Source organism: Chelon labrosus (genome assembly GCF_963514085.1).
Source record: "Chelon labrosus genome assembly, chromosome: 4".
NCBI classification, from domain to species: domain Eukaryota; kingdom Metazoa; phylum Chordata; class Actinopteri; order Mugiliformes; family Mugilidae; genus Chelon; species Chelon labrosus.
In genome coordinates this window covers 31,239,082-31,266,440 of record NC_140340.1, presented here as the reverse complement: position 1 = coordinate 31,266,440, position 27,359 = coordinate 31,239,082, and the positions used below count along the sequence as shown (strand labels likewise).

The 27,359-nt window shown below is 42.2% G+C and overlaps 1 protein-coding gene across 3 annotated transcripts; it reads right to left on the bottom strand.

Annotated features, from left to right (window-relative positions):
• On the bottom strand, nt 1-26,391 carry slc41a1 (solute carrier family 41 member 1). 3 transcript variants are annotated; one of them, XM_084543780.1, is made up of 12 exons: nt 26,133-26,391; nt 23,957-24,392; nt 23,239-23,705; nt 17,931-18,038; nt 13,174-13,245; nt 10,627-10,771; nt 9,471-9,617; nt 6,728-6,875; nt 5,548-5,627; nt 5,095-5,229; nt 4,541-4,689; nt 1-4,278 (listed from the first exon to the last, which is right to left on the bottom strand). In XM_084543780.1, the coding sequence occupies exons 3-12, from the start codon at nt 23,677-23,679 to the stop codon at nt 4,093-4,095; spliced, it is 1,611 nt and encodes a 536-aa protein (XP_084399906.1). In that variant the 5' UTR covers nt 23,680-23,705; nt 23,957-24,392; nt 26,133-26,391; the 3' UTR covers nt 1-4,092. The 3 variants fall into 3 exon arrangements, with proteins under 3 accessions (XP_084399906.1, XP_084399907.1, XP_084399905.1); XM_084543781.1 differs by lacking the exon at nt 26,133-26,391 and having other exon boundaries at nt 23,957-24,025; nt 24,280-24,290; XM_084543779.1 differs by having other exon boundaries at nt 23,239-24,392.
• Nucleotides 26,392-27,359: the final 968 nt, after the last annotated feature.

Here is a 27,359-nt window from a genome sequence, read left to right as displayed (position 1 = left end):
AGGAATGGTATGAAATAATATAGTCCTTTATTTCCAGCAATGTACAAAGTCCTGCAGGGAGAAAGCCTTCCTCCTGCCTCACAGAAGGAGGGCTTTAACAAGAAGAACACACAGAGAATGCAAAGACCTCAGACCCGGAAAGACTGTATATGTGTTTACGGCCACTCTTCCTTAAAGGCATCAGTGCCAACAGAGACCGGTGGGCATTCAGAGTCCAGGGCTTGATCTTGATGTGGATGTTGTCAGCCTGAGGGTCAGCAAGGTTCCCTGTGAGTTCAGGGGCTCGAGGATTTGAAGCACTGAGGTTAACAAGGCAGTAGGTGGGTGACAGGGTTCAAAGGCTGGCTATGTTAGATACAGTGAGGGAGCATCTGGAATCTTTTTATTTTTTTAGATTTACGGGTATATTTGTGGGTTTAAATGCTACTCCTAATATGATTCCAGACTCCCCAGATGCCATGTAAAGCAGCCTGCTGAAGTTTCCAGCTTTCAAATCCTCATTGTTGCAGAATCATGTGATCCAGAGCTTGTAACTGATGCTGTAAGCCATCTTCTCCACCGTCATATGTCATATAAAGTCACTATTACATTACACATCATAATCAACATACTGCACATTTTTTTTTATTAATCAAAGCTAATTAAAGAGAGCTACTCTGTGGCGAACCCAGCTCCTGATTGGTTACTCTGAGTCGAGCTTGGCTCTGATAGGTTAAGGCCTTTCTATGTCTTATACAGTAAGTATGCTTTCCTTGTGTGAGACAGCAGCACACTGTATGTGTGAGGTGTGTGAAGTCTGGTATTAGGCACTGCGCTAGTCATTAGCCTCGCCACCATTTTATCATGGAGAGCGCCAAAAAGCTTTACTGGCCTTTTGCAAAAGAAAAAGAAAAAAAAAAGGAGAAGAGGAAACTGACAACAACATGGTGACAAAGAAACAGAGCCACAATGAAATGACAAAATAAACAACCTTATATATAGAATAAATATAGTATGTACAATTTGCTCTGTGTGCTTCTAAAAATAAATAGACAAAGCATTACTTGCCCCTTTATAGAAGTATTCACAACTTTCCATTAACATAGAGGCAGAACGCTGGCACCTGGTCAGTTAGAGAAGAGATGATACAGACAGGGAGTGGATAGATCAATGCTATTTTTTTTTTTTTTTTAACAATAAACAGCGAGACTAGACGCTCACACAGCTGAGTTTTGTGAGTCTGAATTGAGAGGACACACGCAGAGAAGCTGTCCAGTTAAGATCACCCCTGCCTCGCTCTCTGGTGGCCGTTTTGCAGATTACAGTACTTTGCTTTTCATGATCAGCGCAGACGAGTCGCCTCGTGTTTAGAGTGGTTGTTTCATGACACAAAACAATAATAGTGAAGCGTTAAGAAGATAAAGGGAAAGGAGGAAAGGAATACTGAAATAAAATCACAATTTTAAATTAATTTTTTAAAAAAATGTAGGAGCAAAACAAAAGATTTAAACAGGTAAGAGAATCAAGTTTTGCACATTCACACTATGTGCCCCGCACATGCACTTTAATTGGCCCCCTTTTTAAACAGACAAGCGCTGATAAGTCACATGCAGGTTTCTCCCGGGTTAACGTCTGTACTTGGTACAGTCTGTCAGAACGGCTCGTGACATACTTTTTCCTTCTCCTCCTCACCTGTACGTCCTCAAAGACAGAGTCAGCTTCACCTGATAGCAGACAGGCAGATTCATGTGGGTTTGGATTTACACCGATAGTAGCACTACAAATTTACCCCTTAATTAATCATCCAGTTATTAACTTTCAAAAAGTCAGGTTCCTCACTCATTAGATAGATTATTATTATTATTATTATCATTTTTATGTGTGACGAGAGAAAAAAAACAAAAAAAACACACAACAGAATTGAATAAACAAAACTAATAAAAAATCTGCCTCAGTGCCCGGTCACAGCAGGAACTGGGACAGCAAAATGAATGTGTATTTGACAGTTAACTCAAAATCAATCATATTTCCAATACTAATAGATCATCTGCCACAGGTTCACTGTGGAGTGGGGTCATCATTGCCAAGATGGTCTGGTTAGCAGTAAAAATTTACATGTTACTCATTATATCATACCCACGAGCTCTGTGTGTATGTTAGCAAGCTGGAAACAGGCTAGTACTAGTCACTCACGCTATTTTTTTCTTTGCTCTGCGCTTTTACTGCCCCATTTTTTTTCTTAGAATTGAATATCATTTCAGCTAGCAACATTTCAGCTAGCAAGTACCAGAAAAGTTCTGCAGCTAACGAGGCACGCTAACTGACAGCAAGCTTTAGCTTAGGCATCTTGTGGTGGCTAACAGGACTGTCATTTTACACACGTGACTCAAACATATGTATTTCTTTCTCCTAACGGTCTACTAACAGTTCTGTAGCAGTTTACATTTCAACAGAGGGGTTAGTTATAGTGGGTAGTGCCACACTGCTAATAAATAACGATTTTATTTTTTTATTTTAGACTACCACCAAAAACAGCTTAATGCTTTTAATCTGGTGTGTACTGGGTCTCTGTTTGTGCTGGTGTGACTGGGCTCTTTGGACACCTTGAAGAACTCTACTGATCTTTTGTTAAATCCTCCTTTAAATATTAGTCCCAGCACTAAAATACATGAAATACGTCCTGTGAGCATCATTGGTATGTCATTAACTAGAAGGATTCAGTGCTCCATTGGGGTCTAAATGGCATAAATGAATTCAAATATCCACCAGTAGGTCATCTTTCATCTGGTGTCAGACTTTGCCAGCTGAACCTGAGACAACTTTCAGTTGGCTAAGCTCTGTCGGTTTGTTCCAGTGTTGAGCCTCTTGTCACTTACTGTATGCCCAGCTTGGGAAACACAACGACAAACACAACTAGCCTGCTCTGGTAGAGAGTTGGCAGATGGTTTCAGACAAGGGGACTGGTGCTGTTCTGACCTGGAACAGCCCACAACAAAATAAGACCTTACCTAACCTCATCAACTAGTGAGTAACAGCTCTGTCATTTTCCACATCCATTCCACATTTTCCAGTGTTTTGTAGACTTTGCCAGCTTTCTCGCTCGATGAAGACATTTCATAACTGCCGTATTCAGTAGATTTGGCCCAAAACTCTAGTAGTAACTTTGAGCAGAGGGCTCTAAGGGCTGAGTGAACACACAATCCTTATTAGCAGAAATTAATGAGGATATTCTGGACCACTAACAGAATCAGAGGTTAAGTCCATTCTCGTAGTGGCTAATGAAATAATAATAGAAAAACAATCGTGGGAATTACAGCCTTGAACTTCCTGTCTCTGTTCAGACTCAAATTAAGCCACCTGCTCACGGAAGTGGCGCCAGAAAGGATTTTGCTGTTTTGTTTGTGATCCAGTCCCCTAGTAAACCCTCCAAACTCTGTTTCCTACCATCACAAGGCCAAAGCAATCACCTATGCATTCGACTAAATCAGAAATTAGCCTTCATATTTATTCCGTATATTTGACAAAGCACTTGGTGATTAAGCATTCTAGGCTTGTCTGGATAGATTCTTTGCTTTCTTTTGTCACTGTGGTTTCAAGTGTTAAAGTTGATCTTTAAAAAACAGGAGGGCTATGGTCCCCATTGAAAATAATGAGGACTGGCCGTGCACATAGAACAGATATAGATTCATATCAAATGCATTATTTTCCAACAATCTTAACGTAATAAAGTAGCAGGATTCAGTTATGAAGCAAAATATAGGAGGAGTAGTGGAGTCTGTGGGGCTGTAACCATGACAGTTGGAGGTTTGTTGGGTGGCTGAGGTTGAGATACGTGGGTTTCCGTTGTTCCATAGGTGAAACAAAGATACAGTCTGGATTTCTGGGCGGCTGCTGTGTCAGTGGCACAACAGCGTCCTGATATCCTGTAGATGAAACGCTACGTATTCTAAACCACCAATCAGAACTCTACAGGAGATTAGCCCTTTTATTCTAGGTGTCCACATTCAGATAGTGTCCCGGCATACAGGTGATCGTTCATCACTGTATGCCACTGCATGTGAGCGTACAGTATGTGGAAGGTTTTTCATCTTGTGCGTGTGTCTGTGCGTGCGTTTAGTTGCCCAAGTTACTGTCTCTGTCTCCGATGAACCAGCGCATGTGGAAGCAGAGGGCGAGGAAGCCGGTACCCAGCAGGTCACCCAGGGCGGTCAGGTAGGGGATGGAGAAGTTGTCGGGGTCCATGCCTCGGCCCCACATCCAGTGGACCATCCAGTCTGCCAGGTAGAGGAGGATCATGACCTGGAGGGAGCAGAAAGAAACTCGGTTTGCAACAAACACTGACTGTGGATGGAAAGTTTGCTCAACATAGGCCATTTTAGAGAGTTAATCCAACACTAATTACTAACCTTATAGACCGAGTTCAGGGAAAAAAGTTAAAGAGGTGTGCTCTACTTAGAGAATAGCTTCAATCTAATATTATATTTAACTCATAGATATTATTTGTTCATTTTCTTTTCTTTAACTGCAACGAATGTGACAAATGCGATGAGGCCGTGTGTACCTGCAGTAGTGCAGCAGCCAGGTAGAAGCTAATGAAGATGGGTGTCAGGGTGGTGTGTCCCCCCCTCAGGGAGTTGATGGTGTAGAGGAAGACGAGGTGACCCGGGGCAACCAGGAGGAAGAGCACACGGGCTGAACGAGAGTTCACAGCTGGAAGAGAAGGAGCGAGAGGAGTGAAATATTTAAGATGTTACTATGAGCTCAGATAAAAACACCCAGACCCAGATCAAAAAGACTGTTGTTTGTAGGTCTTGTGTGTCTTTTTGTGGCTTTGCATGTTTTGTGTTTCTTTGTAGTTCTCTGTAGTTGTGTTTGTCTGTTTGTAGTTGTTTCTGGTCTCGGTAGTTCTTTTGCATGTATTTGAATAATTTTTTTTCCTAGTTGTGTTTGTGCTGCTTTGTCTGGTTAAAGTTGTTGTTGAATCTCTCTGTGGTTGTTTTGTGTCTCTTTGTGGCTTTTTGTCTCCAAACCCTCGGACACCTGGAAAGATCTGTTTTTATGAAATAAGGCGTGTACAGAAACAGTGGAAAATTCCACCGCTACCCGGTGACTTACTGGAGCTTAAGAAGGAGGTGCAGGGTGTGGGGCACTTCCTGGGGGTGGGGTTGGGGTCCCCCATGGGTAGACCATTCATGTGGAGATAGGTGGAGATTCGACTGGCCTGAACTGCCACCAGGTTACCTCCCACGCCTGGTGCACACATACAGGGGAGAAAACATGGAAAACATGAACACACACAAGTTTCGCTTCTGGTGTTTTTGAGCAGCACGCCATCGCCATCAGACACTACCTCTGGCAGATGTTTTTTTGCAAATTTGACTCATTGACTGTAACTAAAACAGCTTCAAATACCAGCACAGATTTGTTGTTTCACTCAATAGCACATCAGCAGTTGCTATTCCCATTACTAATTTTCTTTCTCTAGCTCAGACTCTGTTGCTAAGGTCGCCCATTTCTTCCGGTTCTGTCAAAATCGAAGCACTACCGTTTAGTTTTATGACTCCTCACCGTTAATAACTGGTGTGAAGACGGCCATGCCAGCAAAGTTGGGGTCGGTGACAGTCTTGTCAAGGATCAGGCCACCAACACTGAAAGACAGAGAAGAGAAAAACTGAGATCGGTGTTTTGTGATTCAATAAAAACAGATAAAAATGTTAGAAGGGGAGAAAAGGATACCCAACCCTCCATTCTATCCATAGTCTGTCAAAACATTGTTACCACGTGGAAAACATTATTGAATTTGTTAAAGCAACCGGCTGCCGTGATCCATCAGTTGGACCTGAACAGCTGTTAACAACAGAATCTCAAGTGCTGTATTCACGGTACCACATTTTATGTTTGATATCACATTTGTATATACTGCGTGTCTGTTCTGTGTAGGATGATTGCATCAGCTTTCCAAGCCCTAGATACAAATATAGCCTTTATAGATGCTACTGGTGTATTCCCTGGATATGATCTTAGCTGTTCCAAGTACTGCACTCTTCTGGAAAGAGATCTCAGATGTTGTTCCTAGAATTTGTTGAAGCTACTCTCCCGTATACAAAAGTCCCACATTTTCAAGGTTCGCTATTCTCCACCACGTTCAGAAGGATCTCCCATTTGACCATGGGACTCTCAGTCCATACTCTGCACTTATGTTTCTATACACTATGTCAGCAACTTGGTTATGTTGTTCCATGTATGCCCTGCCTGCTAGCATCTCACACCTTGCGATTATGTGCTGGATTCTCTCAGTGTGATCTTTGCATGATCTGTAAAGTCTAACTACGAGTCTTAGACCCTGGCCTCTATTTAGGATTTCCTGTGTTCCTAGCTCTCATTGTTAGACATGAGGTAGGCAGGTAGGGCAAAGTCGGTGGTGAAATTGACTGACTTGAGAAACCTAAAGTCATCCCATTGACCCACTGAAAGAAAACCTGATTCCTTTAGAGCAGGCCACATTCTTCAATTTGTCAATGGTCCAATTGTGGCTCTCACATGCATTTTGTATTTGCTTTCAGATGTGAAAGTTGGTCATGCAAGCCATGGCAAACTGTGGGTTTTCAGTGGGATCAGACCACATGGGCTAGCTTTCACACCTCACCTCCCTCAGTGAGCCTTGTGCAGACTGGAATGCAGTCTGTCTGAGCTGATTTAATAGATCCCTAATGCTGATGGTCATAGCAGCGATCAGAATGATCCCTACCTGCTGATGGCCATAGCAATGATGACAGGCTCCCAGCCGGAGTAGAGGACCTCTCTTGTGGATGGGATCTTCCTGGCTATGAGCACCCATAGGGGGCATATCGCCACAAACACTGCGCACACCAGCGGGTTGGCATAGTCGTTGTAGTCTGAATAGGAAGAAAATAAGAAGAGAAAATATTATATTATTCATATTTTACGTTATTATTTAAAGCATTTTGTGACTTGTTTACTGACTATTTATCACAGACAAAACAATAGAATCATTCTGTGTAGCGCTATCAAATCTATTAAACTTTAAATGTAATAGCAGCTTGTTATAGAGCTTGAGCTAACATTATGACCACCTTCCTAATATAGTGTAGGTCTCCCTTGTGCCTCCAAAATAGTTGTGACTCATCGGAGAATGGACATGGGCCTTCTGAGGGTGTCCTGTGGTGTCATGGCAACAGGATGTTGTTAGTGGGGGGGCCTTTGAGGGGAGGGGCCTCTGTGGATCATCCCACAGATACTTGATCAGTTTGGGATCTAGTGAATTTGGAGGCCAGGTCAACACCTTGTGCTGTTCTTCATGTTTTTTTAGTTGTTCCTAAAGCATTTTTGTGTGTGTGTCTGTGTCAGGCTGCATCCTGCTGGGGATGGCTGCTGCCATCAAGGAGTGTCATTGCTATGGGGTGGGGGTGCCTGGTCTGGTCTAGGTGGGTGCTACATGTCTAAGTAACATCCACACCAATGAATGCCAGGTCCAGAAGTTTTCCAGCAGAACATTGAATTGTCACAAGATGGTCAATGTTATTTACTTTTCCTGTCAGTGGTTTTAATGTTGTGGCTGATCGGTGTATATGACTTTTAAGCTTGTGAGGACTGCCATTAGTTGCCTTGTTTATCCTGTGGGAGGCAGCGTTACAGCTCAACTGACACCTGCTGGAGACTTCAACCCACCACAAACACAACATATAAGCAGACTGACCAATTACAAGACCCACACACCAGCTGTGTTTGCGTGTGCCTGGGTCAAAATATCCCAAAACAAGTTCAATATAGCACCAACTGTGGCGTTTAAAGTGAGTAAGAGTGTAAAGCTCGTAGACTCTGACAGGATTACTCCACACTAAGGGTGACAGTGTTTGTCTGTCTCTCTCAGTCTGTGCTGTGGACATGATGGAACAGTGGGGAGTGTGGTGGAGCTGGGTGTGTCACTGGTGAAGATACCATCACAGAACTAACAATAAAGCCAAATAGCTGCAGAGCTTCTCACCCTAAAACGCAGCGAGGTTAGGCGTGGGAGGCTTTCATCCTTATTTACCGCGCACAGCCGGACGCTGAGCCACATTTTACACATGCTGCTCCCTTTTATAACTTCAAAGGTAATAAAGACTTTTGGAGCCTCTATGATGACTCCATTATGAATTATTGTTCCACGGATAACGTTGGAATGACTTCCGGGAATGAACTGCAGTTACTATTTAGAAAAATATTTTACGATTGTTGTGGAAGAGGAGTCCTTTGTCAGGGAGTACTTGCAGCACTTCGGTGCTCATGTAAGTGTGGTTAGGTCAGAAGGCAAGTATCTATGGTTAGAATTCTCTAAAGCAGTTAGCAAAATGGTCATTTTAGGCCATTAAGATCAAATCTGGGCTAGCCAGTCACATAAAAGACAGGTGTGAACACCCCCATTGAGATCACATTTGAGAGATCCAATCTCTGGACACATTTGGAGGTGGTCTGGGTCGCACGTGTCTGCATTCCTTTGTTAGTGTGAACGCAAAGAGTCCCGAGTCACATTAAAGACTTCCTACTCAACAGGGGTGCTCCTGCGTCAGCTGTGTTTTGCCTTATTCATTCAGAAAATAACACACAGCTGCTATTGTAAATGATTGCCTGAAAATGAAAAAGCACTGTAAGTGATGTCTGTTCATTAACAGGTATTTCATTCATCAAGTAAGAATTTAATGAGTACATGAGTGTGATTCTGCTTTAATTACTGATGTGGTCATGTTGATGTATGAGGAGCTGTGTGAGGTTAAGTATATTTCCTCAATCACAGTTGTCCTTATTTACCTGAGATTATGGTGCATATGGAAACTTCCAGGGCTGGAGTTATAATCTGAGTTTTGTGTCAAAGTCATGACCTACACTCATAAAACAGCGCTGTTCTTGGTTCTGGAGCAGCGGTAGAGATCCATTAGAGACAGCAGCTGTTAAAATATTCTACTGCACCCCAGATGATGTCAGGGTTTACTTGCATACAGAGTGCGAAACTGAGATCAGATCTGGAGACGCATTTGGAGATGCACGTTAATGCCAGGTCTGAACACGCGGATCTAAAGCTGGTCACTTGAGATCGGATAGACCAGATTGGATCTTAATGCAAGGTCTGGTCAATGTTTACTTTAGGTGAAACTTAAAAACAGATGAGTTAACATGAACCACTGAATCACAACAGCCACATCAATGGGAAGTGCGACAGACTGAAAAAAAAAATGGAATTTGTAAAAGTGTAAGTATACTCAGTTGGGTGTAAATTCATAACTGAATTGTTACTAAGTCCCTGGACTACAAGTTTGAATAAATCACATGTAACTACATCTGAATAAAGCCACAGCTATATTTTGTCACACACTTGCCTTAAACGCTTTATGTGCTTCATATGTTCTTCAGCCACATTCATTTCATTAACATGTACCAGCATGTACAGGTAAATACTGAGCTGAATGCCTCCTTAAACATCAGACTCATGTTACCTAGCTCCTTGTAGAGTCCTGTTGAGATGCCTGCCAGCAGGGAGAGGGTGATCAGGTCTCCCAGGCTAGCAGCAATGGGCGTTGCCACGTTGTCAGGGTTGATGCCGACCTTTCTGGACGCAACAATCACGCCGATCATGATGAGACCTGGGGGGTTTCAGGACAGAGATGTCACAGCTTGCAAGACATCCGAGGACACATGTGATGCACATTTACAGTAAACATTTGAAGCACAGCTCTAGTGTCTTTCTGTCATTTTAAACACCACTTTGCCCCAGGATGAAATATGTCACCAATCATTTTTTTACAGATGCTCACTGACCTCAGAGGAAAAATCCTACAGATACTTCCTGATTTTTCATCTATATATGGTGTTGTATTATAGTGAAATAGAGCTATACTCTCTATCTGATGGATAAAGAGTAAAATATATTTGGAACCGAGATTCATGGTACCCACAGAATAAACCCTAATCCAGTTTAGGTGAAATATCCTCATGATGAACTTGAATGAATTTTGTATTCTTTTAAATTCTCATTTACCACTATCATCAAGTAGACATTTTCAAACACTTTGGTTAAAGACCAAAATTCAAATACATCTAGTTTCTTAATTGTATGCAAAATATTAGCATCAAAATATACTATGATGATGGACATTACACTTCTAATATCTGTTTAAAGACTTCTATTAGCCTGGAACAGACAGACTTAATTCATATCAGAAAAAAAATTCTATTAGTTCTGAATGGTTACTGTTTACTCATCGCTTTACATAGAGATGATTTTGTTTGATTTTGAATATAGATGGTGCATGCAGGTCTATATAAGTGTTTATTTGCAATGAGTGTTTCCATTGCACTTGGTTACATTTAGCTTTTGACAGTTCTCCAACTCAACATCAGCGTAACAACTTGTGTTGAACTTCACAACAATGTCTTACCATTCTGGTTATGTAATTTATCTAGCTGAATGTCATTCAATGTAACCAACCTTTAAGCTTAAATGCCATTCTGCTGATACATGAGCTTCTGGGAGATGTAACTCTGGCTTGCTAAATTTAGACCTGGCACCACAAGTTACTTTAAACCCCGACATGCCTGATGAATAGCTGTTTACACTTTGAATATCCCTTATTTCCCATTTGGTGGCTTTACCTAGCAGCAGAGAAGCGATGAATGCGGTGGCTACGCTGGAGGCACACAGTAGCACTGCGTGGCCCAGCCTGAAGTGACCCTCTGGGATCCAGCCAAAGATCACAGCAGCTATGGAGGCAAGGAACCCTACCACCGTGGCCTGGACCTGGACACACACACATGGAGAAAAGACATTAAAATAGTTTGTGTAGCTATCGATTACAGCTAACACGTTAACCTCAGAAGTATGAAACTCTACTGTTACATGTGAGCATGGACTTCACATATACAGACTGTAATACTACACACTATACACGTGCATTGTCCCAAAATACACAGCACTTCGTGCAGCACCCATGTGACCCAGTGTGAGTGCGTGTTGACCCTATTTAGGAGGTTGTGTCAGCACCCGGCCAGCACCGGTTTAAAGTGTTCCAGGAACCACAGACTCACCAAACATTACATAACCACAAGCCCACATCAAATGGCAGCCCATCAGGAGAGCTGACTGACTCACTGAGACCACTGGAAAGATTCACTTAAGGAGATCAAAAAATATATCATGTCCAGTTGGTTTGGCATTGGGGACACGGCCAACATCTCATTCAGGAAAGATTCTTCATACCCTTGTATACTGTATGTACAGGAGATGCAATGCAAATGAACATCAGCAGAAGAGAAGGAGAGGTCCTGCCTGGCTGTGGAGATTGCAAGTACATTATGTGCCTGCTTTTGCCTCAGAAGGGATTTTCAGCCTTGACTGACATCTCAGTGACCTCTGAAGGTCTAAGCAGGAACCCCTGTACATGTGTTATTGCTGTACCCATTAATGACTGCTCTCTTTGTTTACTGTACACACCTCACAGTGCACTTAGAACTGCTTCCAGGTCTGACAGTAACTTGATTCCTGAATTGACAAATAAACACAACAGTTTTCATTATCAAGTCAAAAGAATTAAGAAAGCTGGTGTTTTTCCAAACAACTAAGACTGAATTAGAATAACTATACAACTCCCGCTGCCTGAGGAAGGCCCAGGCGATACTAAAGGACCCACCCTGGACACTCAGTCTTTGAACTGCTACCATCTGGTAGACGGTACAGAACACTGAAGGCCAGTACTAACAGACTGAGGAATGGCTTTTATGCGAGAGCCATAATCGCACTAAAGAAATAAAGTGAATGTACAATAATTCCCATAGTAATGTGCAATACATGTGTGCAATAGTTTCATATGTGCAATTTATAAAACTTTCATATGTGTAATGTGCAATAATTTCTCACAAACAAGTGCAATAACTTCATGTTGCAATAACAGTGTTATGTCATGCCAGTGTCCATAGTCTTATAGTTTTGTACGTATATATATATATTTTTATTCTAGTTTTCTTACATTCCTCACCTTATTTATCTTTTTATTTTATTTATTTTTATTTTTTCTATTCTGAGACTGGGATTATGCTGTTGAGAGTGAGTCAACAAAATTAAATTTAAATTTAGTAAATATAGTGCAGTAAAGACAGAAAGGTTTTCAGAGTTATTTGACCTAAAAGCTTCCAAGTTACTAAGCACATTTACTGTTTAAGTTACTGTACTATTTGGAGGTACCTGCAACCCTATACTGCTACTCCATTGGACAGCAGATATACTGATCAGGCACAACATTATGACCACTGACATAAGAAGTAAATAACATCTCGTGACAATACAATGTTCTGCTGGGAAACTTCTGGACCTGGCATTCATTGGTGTGGATGTTACTTAGACATGTAGCACCCACCTAGACCAGACCAGGCACCCCCACCCCATAGCAATGACACTCCTTGATGGCAGCAGCCATCCCCAGCAGGATGCAGATACCGGCCCACAAAAATACTAAACTGATCAAGTATCTGTAGGATGATCCACAGAGGCCCCTCCCCACTAACAACATTCTATTGCCAGACACCACAGGACTCCCTTAGAAAGCCCTTGTCCATTCTCTGAGGAGTCACAACTGGGTAGGTCTCCTACACAATAATCTTATGCCTGATCAGTGTACAATACTACACATTTAGGTTTAAATGTTTGTTTCCTGAACCTTGGTTGCTGAGCACTTACCAAAAGGATGTGTAAAGTCTGCCTCCTTGTCATGTTTTATATATCAATGAATCTTAGCATTTGCACCAAAGACACATTTCACCTCAGCATTTCTCACCATGTCACACATTATCAAATAATCCAAGGCCTTTCCACAGTAACAATACAGGTTAAAAAAAAAGTCCATAGCAATGGAAGAGGTTTGACCCCTCAGATGGGAACCAGTGGGCAACAAAATATAATTTGTTATAAATCAACTGTAAAAGGGAAGGTTGGGCTGAAGTTTTTTCCATCAGATCATTCAACTCAAGTACAACTCGCCAATCGTATCTCTCGTTAGTGAGATATTATAAGAGTACGTTCAAAGGGTATTCCACCACTGATCTGACCGCTAAACTAAAAGCATGTAAACTCATCTGATTATTTTTGGATGCAAGTGTCAAAGCTGCACCATGAAACTGGAACTGAGCACGTCATTGTGTTTCATTTACCTGGATGAGGGCCAAGTTCCCCATGATCATCTTCCACATGTCCTTAGTTGTGTCCATTTGACCAATATTTGCCTGAAAGAGACATAACAACACACATCTTATTATCATTACCGGGTGTGTGGCTGCATATATGACATGTACACATTGTGCTGCCTCTTGGTTCCATCAGAACAATAGGATATCAGTTTTCTGGACAAAGACACTCTGATCTGATCCCCCACCCTGTGGCCGACTCCACTTATCTCATCTCTCCTCTTTCACACACACAAACACACACACACACACACTGATGTCTCAAGAGTCAAGTGGTTGTGGCTACAGTGGGCTACTGTGTGTCCAGAGCAATGATTCTAATACCCATCCAGTGTGGGAGGACACAAACAGACAATCTCCTCTTCCTTTCAGTCCTCTTCCATTTACATATGCAGAGGGCTGGGAGACATCTGGACACATGAAAACTGCTAGTGAGAATATCCGCTTTATGCATGGGTTTAATTAACCAGTTTAAGGAGAATCTGTGCGTAAGACACTGCTTTCAGCATGAACAAGCAGTTTCCTGTTTGGTAAAACGATGCATTCTGTGTAGCGTGACACAATTTCTCATTTTAATTTGAAGAGTTAAGATGGAGATAATGACAGTGAAATAAGTTTAAAACATGAACACTGAACATCGATTAAGACATTTGTCGAGACTACCTTAAAGTCAAATATTCTGTTGCTCTGATTTGTAGGACTACCCATTTACATGCAGAGGGATTTTTTCTCACTCTGTATTGCTATTTTAATATGGTGCATTTCATTAAATCTTTTTAGAACATCCTAATATTTTCCCTTTTTTAACATTTCCCACCTATTTACGATATATTGATCTTTGTCTCATAGTTAGAGACTAGTAATGGAAACTGTTACACATCTAGCATCTGAAGAGATGCTAGAGACCAAAATAGAGTTAAAAGCTGAGTAAATGTTTGACGTGGTCATATAAATGACCACCAGTGAATTGTAAGGTTGAAGCAGCCTGTCTGTGCCTCATGCATTTGCAAGCAGGCAAATGTTTGCTAATCCAGCAGCTACAACAACTCATGGCTGTGCATGTATTAGCACATTTCTTTATTATCGTGTTTCTGAATAATGTACATCCTGAAACAGCAACAACATTTCTGAAGTTAGTTTCATTTTCCTTCAAAATTGTAACCAAAAGCATTACAATTCTGCATATGGCTGTGATTTTGTGAATTACAGGCCAGGTTTAAAAGCGTTTCAAATGTCTAAAATGTCTACAGAGCTTAATAATAATGAACAGTTGATGTGTGTGGTGTTTCTCTTCCTCACACATTTCACTTAATCTAGCACCATCTAATATATCTGGCAGCACGTCAAGCCTGACTAAAATGATAATCATGTGTGCAGGGCCTGTACTTCAGTGAAAGTTGTGCGTCTGCCAGATACTCAGAAATACAACACAAGAACCTGCTCTGCAAGCGTGTGCGCAGGTGGCTGCTGCAACGACAGTCACACTCAGAGGGGTCTGCCACAAATAATGATAAGAGGGCTTCAAGCTTACAGATAAGAGAAGGTCAAATATCTGCGCAGAGCGCTTGAGCAACCATGAACTCCCTGTGCAACGATAGACAAGTAGCTGCTTACAGACACATATTTTATCCCTAAAACCTTTGAGGACGAGGAGCCTTAGTTTCATGCAATAAAAGTGTTTTTATATAGATTTTTGAAAGGGTCACAGAATCTAGAGCAATGTATAAATTGATTGATTAGGCAGATGATTCTCAAATATTCAGAGAAACATAGCTCTGAATTAATTTTGAGATGATCTGTGACGATGATGATGATGATGCTACTTTTCAGAAATTTGTGTGTGGGCGGCTGGATTAGCGGTGTCTGGATCCTCACAGGGACGTCGTAAAAGTTTTTTATAGATGGCACAAGATGCATGAGAGGCTGAAATACCCTGAGACTCAAAAGCATTGCATTGTTTTTCAGTCGAATAACACCAGCCTTCACTTTCAGGGACGAACTGTGGAGAAAATCTGCTGTATGAAGCGCTGAACATACGTGACAGGAGTGTATGTTGAAACATTTAATACACATAAAGTGAGTAGACTTCTGTAGCTGTAATCTGATTTCAGTGTGTCCTACTGCGAAGCTCCAGTTATCGACCAAATATGAGGATCCAAATCAAAAATCAGTTAGGCTCAATAACAAGAAAAAGCATGAAATAGAACTGTGAAGCAGTCATTCAACATCTCAGTGCAATTTTAAAAGACATAGAGGTTAAAAAGGGTAAAAATCAAAAAGGAAACACAGTCATGTGAACTGAAACCTCCTACAGCCAGCCTGTACTAGGGATTACATGATTTTTTTTCATTAATAAGCGCATTAGGAAATTTACAGTGGTTCTAATCTGCTCATAATTAGCAGTGGCGTGGAAAGAAACGTGGTCCCGCTGGGGCCAGCCAGCAGAGCTAACAGTAATGTCTCAGGATAAGCACCAGACTCTGGCCTACTTTGTGATGATTGATGTGACGAACATTTAACAGCGATAAAGAATGCCTTAATGGCTTAAAGTCACATATTTTGTTGTTCTGATTGATTGTAGGATTGTCCAATTACACGCACAGGGATTTTTCTCTCCGTGTGTTGGTTGAAATACACCTCATAATAAAATCTAAATGATATGTTCCCAGACTCATATTCTGATAACAATTGAGTCTGAATGATATTCTAATTAGGTACATTTCATTAAATCTTTTAATTTATAATATGTTTTTTTTTTCTTTTCTTGAACATACGCGACTATAGAGTATGTTGAAACATTTAATACATAAGCATGTGTACACTTCTGTTGCTGCTGTAATCTGATTTCAGAGTGGTCTACTGCCAAGTTCCAGTAATCCCCCCAAATACAGTATGATGATCCAAAAAGAAATAATCAATTAGGCTCAATAACAAGCAAAGGCATGACATTGAGCTAAGAATATGGCCACTTATTTCATGTCATTCAACATCTCTGTGCAATTTTTTAAAACACAGACCTTAAAAAAGGGTAAAAATCTAACAGGAAATACTGTCATGCGAACTGAAACATCTTACAGTCAACCAGTACTAGTGATTACATGATTTTCTTTTTAAACAAATCACATATGGATATTTGTTTCTAATCTGCCACTCAACAAATATTGACTTACGGTACAATCAGTGTTGAAGCACTGATAAAACATTGCTGAATCAACTTCCCAACCTGACACTGATTTACCATCACGCTGTGAACTCCATATTCACTTGGAAACAACACAGAGAATTAAAAAAATCATTACACAGACCTTTGGGAAGTAAAAACCAAAAATCAACTTCAGTGGTGTCTCATAAATATTTAACTTTTCCAGTCTGTTCCGCTTGGTCTTTTTATTCTGAAAGTGTTATATTCTACCTTCAGAAGACGATAAAGTGCAGCCTAAAGCAACATAAGCAGGCAGTTAACACTTAATTTGTTGATTTCAAGCTTTGATGTAGCTGGTACGACGCATTCATTAGACTAATTGAATAGTTTAGTTGACCCCTGACAATTAACACCTGTGCAATAAAACAAGAACAGGGGCCTTTCTGAGTGGATTTTGCATGTTCTCCCTGTGTCTGCGTGGGTTTTCTCCGGGTACTCCGGCTTCCTCCCACTGTCCAAAGACATGCTTTCTAGGTTAAGTTGTGATAGGGTCCTGCCGTCCCGCAACCATCCAGAGGACAAGCGAATTTTGGTTTGGTTCAAGCGTGATGCGATGTATTTGTTAATTATAGAAATTTTCCAGGACAAACTGCAAATATGTGCATGAACGGTATACTTTTGCTTGGTTCAAGACTTGAAAACTCTTAAACTAATTCTGCATGTCTTACTAGAAATTGCAGTGGTAATGTGCAGCGCTCTACATGCTGGGTGGGCCACTGCTTGCGATGCTAATCAGCTTCTTCGTCACCTGTTTCCCAGAGGCAAGTGGAAAGAATGTGAGGATTGGTGCGCTTAAGAGCAACACTGGGCTAAATCTCTTTTGCGTTAATAACTGTAGGGTGTGCTGGTAACCTCTGGTTAGAAATGCCGTCAGGTCATTGACCCCCCTGGTGTTTACAATGGACAATGGTGGTGTTAGTTAAGAGAGAGCAATTATAGGCAAGATCTCAATGGAGATTCAAATGGCAATTGTTATATATACATGTAGAATCTAATTCTACTAATGGTAGTTTATTCTCTATGCTATATACAGTGTATTCTCACATTGTCTGTCAGCTGCATCAACACTATCATTGATTCATGATCATGATCATCGATCATTGATTGGCTAAACTAGCACAAGGGAATTAGCAAGATCACTATTTTAGTTACTAGTCCACATTTGGTTCACAGTATTTTCTGTGACTTTGAGGACGGCTGAAGTCAGCATCTTCACACAAAGTTATAAAACCTCTGTCCTTTGACTTAAAGAGACAACTAACCTGTGTGTTCAGTTAAACAGGCTGGGCAGGATCGGTAGAAACATGAGAGGAATGAGGAATGAGGAATGTTGCAATCAGTTTGCCTGAAACCCATATCATATAGCCAATATGACCTCTGACCCCAAGAACAACTAGCTTTAAAGGGTCGGACAATGAGACAGGTTGGGTAACATTTGAAGGCAAAGGAATGTCAGTTAAAGTGAACACATCCAAAAGTAAGACCTCCCCAACACAAATGCAATCCCACCCAGTCTTCTTACCGCTGTAGAAAGTCTGGAGGCCAGCGTCATCTCCAAGTTGCCTTTCAGCCCTAGCAGTGCTGGAACCAGGATGAACACCTCTGACACCTCCGTAAACACCGTCCAGTGCTGCAATGACCGCAGAGTAATATCAGCAACACAACACCAACACAGTAAACACACTGGGATATTGAAACCAGTTTCACAGGACACAGTCACGTACACAGACAGAATTCACTTGTATTTGGGAGCAGAATGTTCTGGGTCTCTGCGACCTTGTTCTTTAATATTGATTCAGGCCTGTATGATGGAGAAGACAGTCTGTCTCTACAGACCTTCCACACTATCTAGCATGCCAGCTGTTCTTCAACAAGCAAAAGTTCAGTGGGTCTTAATGCTGAAATGATTTATCACCCTCCTCTTTTGGCTTCCAATCTCTTATCCTCACAATTGCCCTCTTTCACCTGCATCCACTGCAGATTAAACACAGGTTGACTAAGTCATAGTGATATACTGTTCGCTATTGGTTGTGATATTATTGTTTTTACTTGAAATCTTCCTGTTAACGTGCTATATTTGATCCCTTTTGATGTGTTTATTTTACTGTATACTGCATGGTATTCCAGAACAAAAGAAGACTGCCTTCTCTGTGGTTGTGTAAGTAATGTCATCATGTACTGTTTTACAGTTGTCTGGAGGTCCTAATCCGGTTCCAGACCTCAGATTGCTGCGCACATATTTGATTTGTTCAGCAAATCTAAGGTCTGTTTTGGTGCCCACTAATTAGTCTTTCCATATCCAATAAGAGTGAGATTAAGAAGAATGAGAACATCATTTTGCTAATATACTATCTTGTTACACACATGAAACGGCATCAAGAGAAAGATTAAAAAAAGACTAAAAAGAATGAATGAGATCCCTGGCGCTATATAAAACTGCAGAGTCAACTGAAAAGAGGTGGAAGACTGCCCCGCTATTTTTTTTAATTTTCCTTTTTTATGTGAACACGCTTTTCTCATGCATTGGATGAAAATTATGTTGAAGGACCCCTCCCCATATAAACTGAAATTGGATAAGATTAACATTTATCTTGCTGAATGAATGAAGTGAAATGAAATGAAATGGCAACAGTACAACGAACACATGGATGCCACGTACCATCTTGAAAGTAATGATCATTAAATCCAGTATGGTGTTTATTCAGTTTATTGCTGGTTCAATACTTCTGCCTCAGAGTGATTCAGCATCTAGGCAATCATTCCACTGAGTGGCCTTGCTTGCCCAGCCTCTACCTCAACATAAAGAAGACTGAGTTTGCTGAAACAAAGTCAGCCCAGAGCTAGCCTAGCTAAATCTAAAGAACAGCTTTGGATGGCAGTGGGCTTGCTTGAGAGAATCACAAATCATGTTTAGACTGTGCATGAGCATGTGACTGCTCAGCTATACATATCCAGCATTTGTCCTTTAATGAAATTTATAGCTGGTGATAATAGGCCTCACCCTCAATGCTGGATGCAGGCCAGTTCTTAAGAGGTGGGTTCCCTCTGACTCCCTGCACTTGTCATTGTGGTGAAGCGCTGCCTCCATTAGACTTCATGCAGTGATGGCAGGTTTGTGGTATTGTCAGCCTATTGCTGAGGCTGATGCCATCGATCTATCGCCAATAAAAGTGCTTATCTTTGGAGCTGATCCCATAGGCACCCAGCACTTACAGTTCAGTCTGCCACAAGCTGAATCAATATTCACAGAGGCTGACACAGAAAAGAAAAGGAGAAAATAGACTGTACTGTATGGAGCGACATACAAATACTGCAGGACTATGTTTCACTGAGTTTCTCTCAACAGATGTTCACGACTGATAGGGAGTCTCGTGTACACTTCACTGAATGCGTCATATCAGTAGGTGTGGCAACAAATTTCCAGTGTGGGTGAAACTCCCTTTATCGTCCACTTAGCTGTCATCAGTCCAATAGAGCTCTTTTTCCAACAGCCAGTCTCTCAGCTTGGCTCACTGCCCTCTGCCAACCCAGCAGCCTTGTGAGCACCTCTATGAGCACTCCTCTTCTTTCATGGCCGCATGTTTTCAAGCTCTCTCTCTCTCTCTCTCTCTCTCTCTCTCTCTCTCTCTCTCTCTTTTTCTACTTCTGTCTCACTCGCCTATCTCCCTCTTTGCCTCCCCTGTGGTGATATATGTTGTTGTCTCCATGGAACACTGGCTCTGAGCCAAACAAGCCCTCCCTCCTCATGGCCACCTCCTTGGTTCTAGGAACTCCACTGGACAACCCCAGTACCTCTGTGTACAGACCTATAGGAGCTCTGGTATGCAAGGCCCACAAGGGTCAGGTTGCCCCGTATTATTTGTGATCACTGTATTTGCTGTACTGAGTGGGAAGTTGACCCTGATGGCGTGCAATATGAATGCAACTCCAGCAGTGTCACAGAAACTACATCAAGGGGTATCTGTTTCATTTTCCTGGTGTTGCAGCATAGGGTCCGGCGTTTTATGCAATGATTACATTGTTGTGCCAAATAAACAAAGCTGTGGTCAAGATTAAGGAGCTCACTGGTGCTGAACCTGAAAGATGAACATCAGCAGTGCAACTTAGAGAGAGAGAATTTAGTACGTTTCACTGGTTTTTAGTCTTAGGTGGGACAAATATAAAAAAGTTAAAGTAATTAGACACAAAGCTGTCCTGCATGTATGCAAATTGTGTGATCAAGCTTTAAGCTAAGTTCTAATATAGTGTATGTCCTGGACTAGATGAAGATAGACAAAGGGTAAAGCTCTTAACTATCTGACCAAGGGGAAAGCAAACAAGCAACTTGGGACTTTCCAAGGATTCCTGAGGATCCCTGACAGAGTGAAAGATTAGCAAAAGCTTGGAGAAACACAAAGGCGCTCTAACCTAATAATCCATTCAGTCTCTATCACTCACATCCTAACCAAGTGTCTAAGATATTGTGAGGTTCTAATACCTGTAAGCTGGTATGTTGTTAATGACTATCAGGACATAACATCGTAAGCAGAAAGGGATGAAAAATGGCAAAATCTAACGGACTAACAAAAGAATCATTCAGTCAGTACACTCTGCGTTGCAAATGATCAGACGTTGTTTAGAACTTGTCCAGCAGAGCCACGGTATGAAACCAGGAGTTGGAAAGATGATTCAGTTTGAGAATTAAGCCCACGTTCTGGTTTTACAGTGGCTGCTCAGTAAAAACCAGGCAAGTGGATGTGGTTGGACCAAAATGGTGTCTGGTGGGTAGCGAGGGCTTGGCTGGTGTTAAACCTTTGTGTTGACAATAATTTCCTGTTTACTGGTGCCTATATTTTTAGACTGTTTGTTTTTGAGGCTGAAGCTGTGTCCTGGTTCTTTTCTTTATTTTTGGTTTAAGTCCACAGACACCACAGCGCAGGACAGACGGCTAGACTCTGAGGCAGACATGCACACACAAATGCAAATGATAATTACTGCGCAAGCTTTTTGCACAGCTGACCAAAAGATTTTACACTGCAAGGGTTTTGTGACAGAAAGTTACTCATTTGGCCTTTTGAATCTGGCATTCCAAAGAAGCCCTAGATGACCTTTACAAACCACATGTAACCTTCAGTCCAACTGAGCCGCTCACCCTCACAGTCCCCGGCTTTGGCAGCGAGGGACTGACAGTTTTGGGTCATTCTGCTGCCAAGTCACAAAACAGAACTACTGCTGCAGACGTCTCACTCTCCTATACCAGCCTGGAAAGTCTTTTCTGCATTAGCCTTGTGCAGGAACAATGCCAGAGGCTCTGTGTGTGCTGTAAGGAGTCAAAGTGACCAACATTACAGATGTCACATTTCCAAAGACAAAAAAAGCCAAGTCACACAAGCCTAAACTTCTACACTCAGACTAGATGGACACATTACGTTTCTAGCATGTTACAGTGTTCTAATTCGCTTTTAGCAAAGTGACTGGTGCAGTCTGACTAAACTAGTGCGTGAGAGAGAAGAGATAGAGGGGGAGGCTGAGATAGAGTTAGACAATTACCTTCCCGCAAGGACAAGGGGGGATTAGCTGAGTTAGCGTTTCACGGTGTCACGGAGGGGAGATTTAGGCAGCAAGATGACCTGCTAGATTCTAAGACGAACTCACTGGAACAGTCGTTTCAGACAAGCCTTGCCTCCCATCTCTGGAAGCATTTCTTGCAGGTTTGCCCCCAGGCACATGTGAGGCAGACTAGAAAGGAATGACAAGGCCCCGTACCTCCTATGTGTGTTTTTTCCCAGTCTCACCTCTGAAGGAATGGTGCACGGAGTGTTTTGGAAATTAGAGAAACTGCAGCAGCATGGTGCCTAAGTAGAGGCAGCATGAAAACTTTTTGACCTTAAACCTCTGCATTCCTGGTTAAGTGAGAATACCTAACCACACGGTAATGGAGGCCTTGATGCCGCAATGCACTTTGTTTTCACTCTTGCTCTAGCTCAGCTGTAGTGTGCTGCCATTTGAGGTGCTCTAAGAAAGTAGACTTATTCCCCTGCCTCTCCCCCTCCCCTGTGTGTCGAGTTTCTGGGGTCCACCATGTTGGCATCAGTATCTGTGTACAGAATGTGCCCGGACTGGTCTCATGGCAGCCAGACACCTCTAGCTTTATCTGCACTACAGGCTGACTTAAAAGAAATACATAACCTGTCAGGATGACAGCATTTTGCACAAATAGATATGCTCAGAGCAGGATAGCACAAGCAGTGAGTCAACAGGAAAAACAAATAAGTTGAGTTATATTCTTTAGTGGGATGTAAAGTGAATCCAGAAGCTCCCTGGCTACACACTGCACTGCGCTACAACAAGCAGCTGCCACATCCACCCATTCCCAAATGCAGATGGGCAACCAGAAAGGCCAGCAGCACAACGACTGACACACTGCAGGGAAAACAGGCCTTGCTAAACTAGTTCATTCAAGTGGTCTTGGGGCAAGCTCGTCCCATAGTGTGACTCTGACTCTGCTCAGAAACACAGCTGTTGAATGTTGTTGTTTGGATTGCTAAAAAAGGAATGTCTACTACGTAGATCCATGTCTGAAGATAAAAGTAGGTTGGAAACATTTTTTCTTTGTCCTACCATGGTCCATAGTACACAAAACCATTTGCATTTCTACACATGTGTTTTAGGCTTGTTCAACAGCAGAAAACCATTTGGTGCCAAGAACATTTCAAGAGGGCATATAAGGGAATTAATTGCTGTATGTTGTTCATTCTGATTTGCTATTAAGAGCTCACCCTCATCAAAGAATGCTGCATATTTTCATGATGGATTTTTGCTACACTTTGAGAAATATTAGCATCACTCACCTGGACAATGTCTAGCACCATTCCCGCTGCCACTGTCCCAAACCCGGCCAGCAGGAAGGGGAAAACCACCTGCAGACCAATGGAAAAGGAGGTCTCCTTGAGGGGCGCGGGCGGTTCGGGGCTCTGGTCAGTGCTGGTGTCATCGCTCTCGTTGCTCTGGCTTGCGTTCTCTAGAAGAGCATCCTCTTCCCGCTGACCTTTGGCATTGGCACGACAGTCCAGTGCCACCACAATCTCCGACCTGTCCTCAACCTCCCCAGTCTCACCAGCCCTCTCTGTGAATGTTGTGACCTCAGTGAGCTCAAACTCACCACCAGTTCCTGGGCTCTCCTCCTCAGGGCCCTTGGTAAGGATGACCGGGTGGATGGAACAGTTGGAGTTGACGAAGGCCGGGGTCAGGGGACCTCCCTCCTTCTTCACCTCAATGGCCCCAGAGGACATGTCGATGTCGGGGAGTTTATCTTGTTCTTTCGACCAAAGTACCATGCGGAAGCCTTTAGAAGACAGTGGGCTTGACAAGAAAAAGTCAGCGTGCCTTGGCCTAACAAATTTGGGGGAGTCTGAATGGAACTGGCCACCTGATCTGGTTTTGAACCTGATCAGTGCAATTGATTTATCCCATTAAAGAGGCTGACAGGGAGTGTGGGTCGCTATTAAAGACCAGGAGAAAACTGCCCTGTGGGAAAAAACCTGCGGCAAGGCACATGCAGCTGTGTACCTGCAGAGCCCGTGTTCCTGTCGGTGCTTTGGGAGCTGAACCAGTATGTTCTCCATTCACTTCAAGGTGCTCAGGGAAGGCCGGCAAAAAAAAGAAGACATACTGATTCAAAACAGAAAAGAAAGGAAGAAAAAAACAGGTTTTGGGGCTCACCACAGAAATCCCATCCAGTCACTTGTAAACAGTCTTTCAAGTTCAAAATGAGTAAAAGAAAAATAAGCTAAATCAGAGGTCTGCAACAGCCAGACTGAAGCACGGGCTGGTCATACTCAGTCCACTGATCATATCAGACTGGTCAGTGCACGAGGCTCGGAATGTCTCACCTTACACCACGTGGCGGCTGGGAGATTTTTCAAAGGAGATATTTAAAGGTCTGCAGTGTGAGGATTGAATTACCAACTGCGGAAAAGTACCTCCAACCAGAGTGGACAGTCACCTGGGAAAAGAACAAAGTCATTAATTATTTACTCATAAATGTCTCACATGAAACGACATAGATAAATAGTGATCATGGATACCAGCTATGATGAAATTAGCTGTACATAAAAATCCTAATAATAACATAAGAGGCAAATGTAACTTTCCATCTATAACTGCATACTGGAAAGAAACAAAAGTGTGGTAGTGTTCAGGCTTCCATCTTTGGAATCTTTTCTGCTTTTAAAATATAGCAAAATATAATAAAATATAAGACATTTTAACTTGGCTTATTAGAATTCCTATTTTCCTATTTTTTTTTTTTTTTTTTAATTTTTTAAAAAAAAAAGAAAATCCTGGATTAACTATACGTCTCTGTGCTATTCGCAATGATAAAAAAATAGACTTACTTTTAATAGGCCTTCTAATTTCACACTACCTCATATACCCTATAAGTCCTTGTAACAGACTGTAATAGTATTCAAAATGAGCAGACAGCTCTCTCCGCTGTCATTATGGCAGCGTTGAGGAGAGCAGTGAGTTTAAAAAACAATTTCATCCAGCGCCAAATTTCCTCCCGGTGGCTAAAAATATTCACCATTAACAGAAGTGCTGCGTACATCCTCTGGAAGTGGACGGTCACAGCACCGTAAATTTCACGGCAACACTAGCGCAACTATTCTTGTCGCTCCTTTCAAAATAAACTCCCATCACGAGACTGTATGGCGCTACATACAAATACTGCAGGACTATGTTCCACTGAGTTTCTCTCAACAGTTTAGCCCTCCCCTTTTCTTCCCCAGCATAACCTATAGTCAGCTTGAATAAAACTTGATGTTCAAATCCACTGTATGCAACCATGGAAGACTAAATTGAGCCTTTATTCGCAAGTTCATGTCCCTATTCTACAAAATAGACTAGACTAATAATAATTTGCAAGCTTGCTGTTAAGACGAGACAGGTGCTGCATTACCCACTATGGAATAAATGGAATAAAGACACACATGAGAGAAAACTGGCTAAAGTTGAAGGACAGAATCTGCATAGTCATGTCACAGAGTGTGTGTACTTCTAAAGCACATTCTTCCCATTCTTTCCTTCTTTTATTCTCTTTATATTAAAATGGAAAACATCGTCTGGACACTAGCTGCTGTAAAGGGATAAAATATAATCAGATCAAAGTTGAAGTTTTGCCCCAAATTGTGAATACAAAAAAATAAATAAATAAATAGCAGCTGTTACTTTGAAGGCACATTTATTAGCTTCCGGTTTTATTGTTGCTGACCTGACGCAGCTTTCCTCCGGCTGCGTGTTGCGACATCCGCACAGACTTTGGCTTTCCCCGCTGAAACAATCTTCTGTTTAGTAGTCAGGACCAATACCACCCGAACCCAACATGGCAAAGGCGTAAATTAGTGCTCCCCTGGTCAGAGCTGAATAGACGAGCCCTCCTATTCTATTCTACTGCTCATTTAAACAGGGGCAGAGGGCTCCCTGTTCCAACGCCGGGCTGGAGCCCATGTCACTGCCACTATCACCACGAGTATTCAATTCATAAAAACGAACTCCATGAGCTCTATTACTCTTAACAATAACATGCACATGTTCATGTAAGTGAGGTTGAAGCTGGATTTTTCCAATCCGAGTCACTAAATAACTCATTCCGTCAGATAAAGGAGTACCGTGTCTGTCTCTCATGTGAAATTAAGTCTTAAATGTTTAGCAAGTAGTCAGAGAAAAAGCTCCTCGGGGTGGTTACCTGTTAGTGTCAGCCGTCCAGAGGGAAACAAGTGGACAAACCGGAGTGATGATCAGTGTGAGCACAAGTGACTCCGTGTGGCTGGCTCACTGTATCCTCCACCTCTTGGTAACGCGCTCAGGCTGAGGCGTGGACGCCGGTGCGCACGCCTTTATGTATAGGGTACCGGCTCTGCACAGCTGCCTTAATGGATAATGGTGGTTAATGGTTAAACCCTCCCTCCCGCGTGGTAAAGGCTGCGTCCCAATTTTTCCCGACCCCGTCACATTGCACCCGTCCAGTGGCCCCCGCCGCCCGGCTGCTTGGATGCGCATCTATAATACACCCGTCCGGTGCAAGGGGGCAAGGAAGCCACAAGGCGGGCCCTCCCTCCACACTCGAGAGCTGACGATAGGGACGCCCTCCAGCCCTCCTCCTCCTCCCACCCGGCCCCTCTCGTTCCAACTGCACACAAGCACCCCCACCCCTCCATCCCAGTGAGTGTGGAAATTTGTGCCCGTGCGGTGACAGTCTCCTCCACAAGCCTACTAATTTACTACCAGAGGGCCGAGAAAGAAGTTTTAATTTAACAATAGGCCTAGATTCCTGAATGAATGTGCACCCACGCATGTCTGTACAGTCTAACTAAGCTGGAGGGGATTTTAGTTACTGATCCACGCGAAGAATAAATAAGTCTTACATAAGGGAACGTTTTGAAATATCACCAGTGTGACCTGAATAGCACGGATCCGAACCGAATTTTAAATATGCAAAATGGCAAAATACTCACAGACAAAACAACAAAAACAAAACAAAACAAAAGATTGAAATACCAAAAATAATTTAATATTACCACGATATATTTTTAGGGACCCATGATGAATCCCTGTATTTGACCAGTAACGAGCTTGCTGTTAAAGCAGGTTTAAAACGAACAGTGGAGTTCCCCAAAGCTCAGTCCTGGGACCACTTTTGTTTAACACCAACATGTCCACTCTGTTCTGTTGCAACAGCCACATTGAACAAAATGATTGGAAAGGGCTTAACTGGTTTCAGCTAAACACAGAAAAAAGTAAAATAGCTATAAAAGAGAGTGACTTGACTGACACTTTGATCACTAGAGGATAGGATCGCAGAGTAACCTACATGCAGAATTTACATATAATTACAATATACATTTATGTCCAATATTCATTTTACTTTTAGCTCTGGTTTGGTTTTTCCATTACATCTTCAAAAGTAGCTACT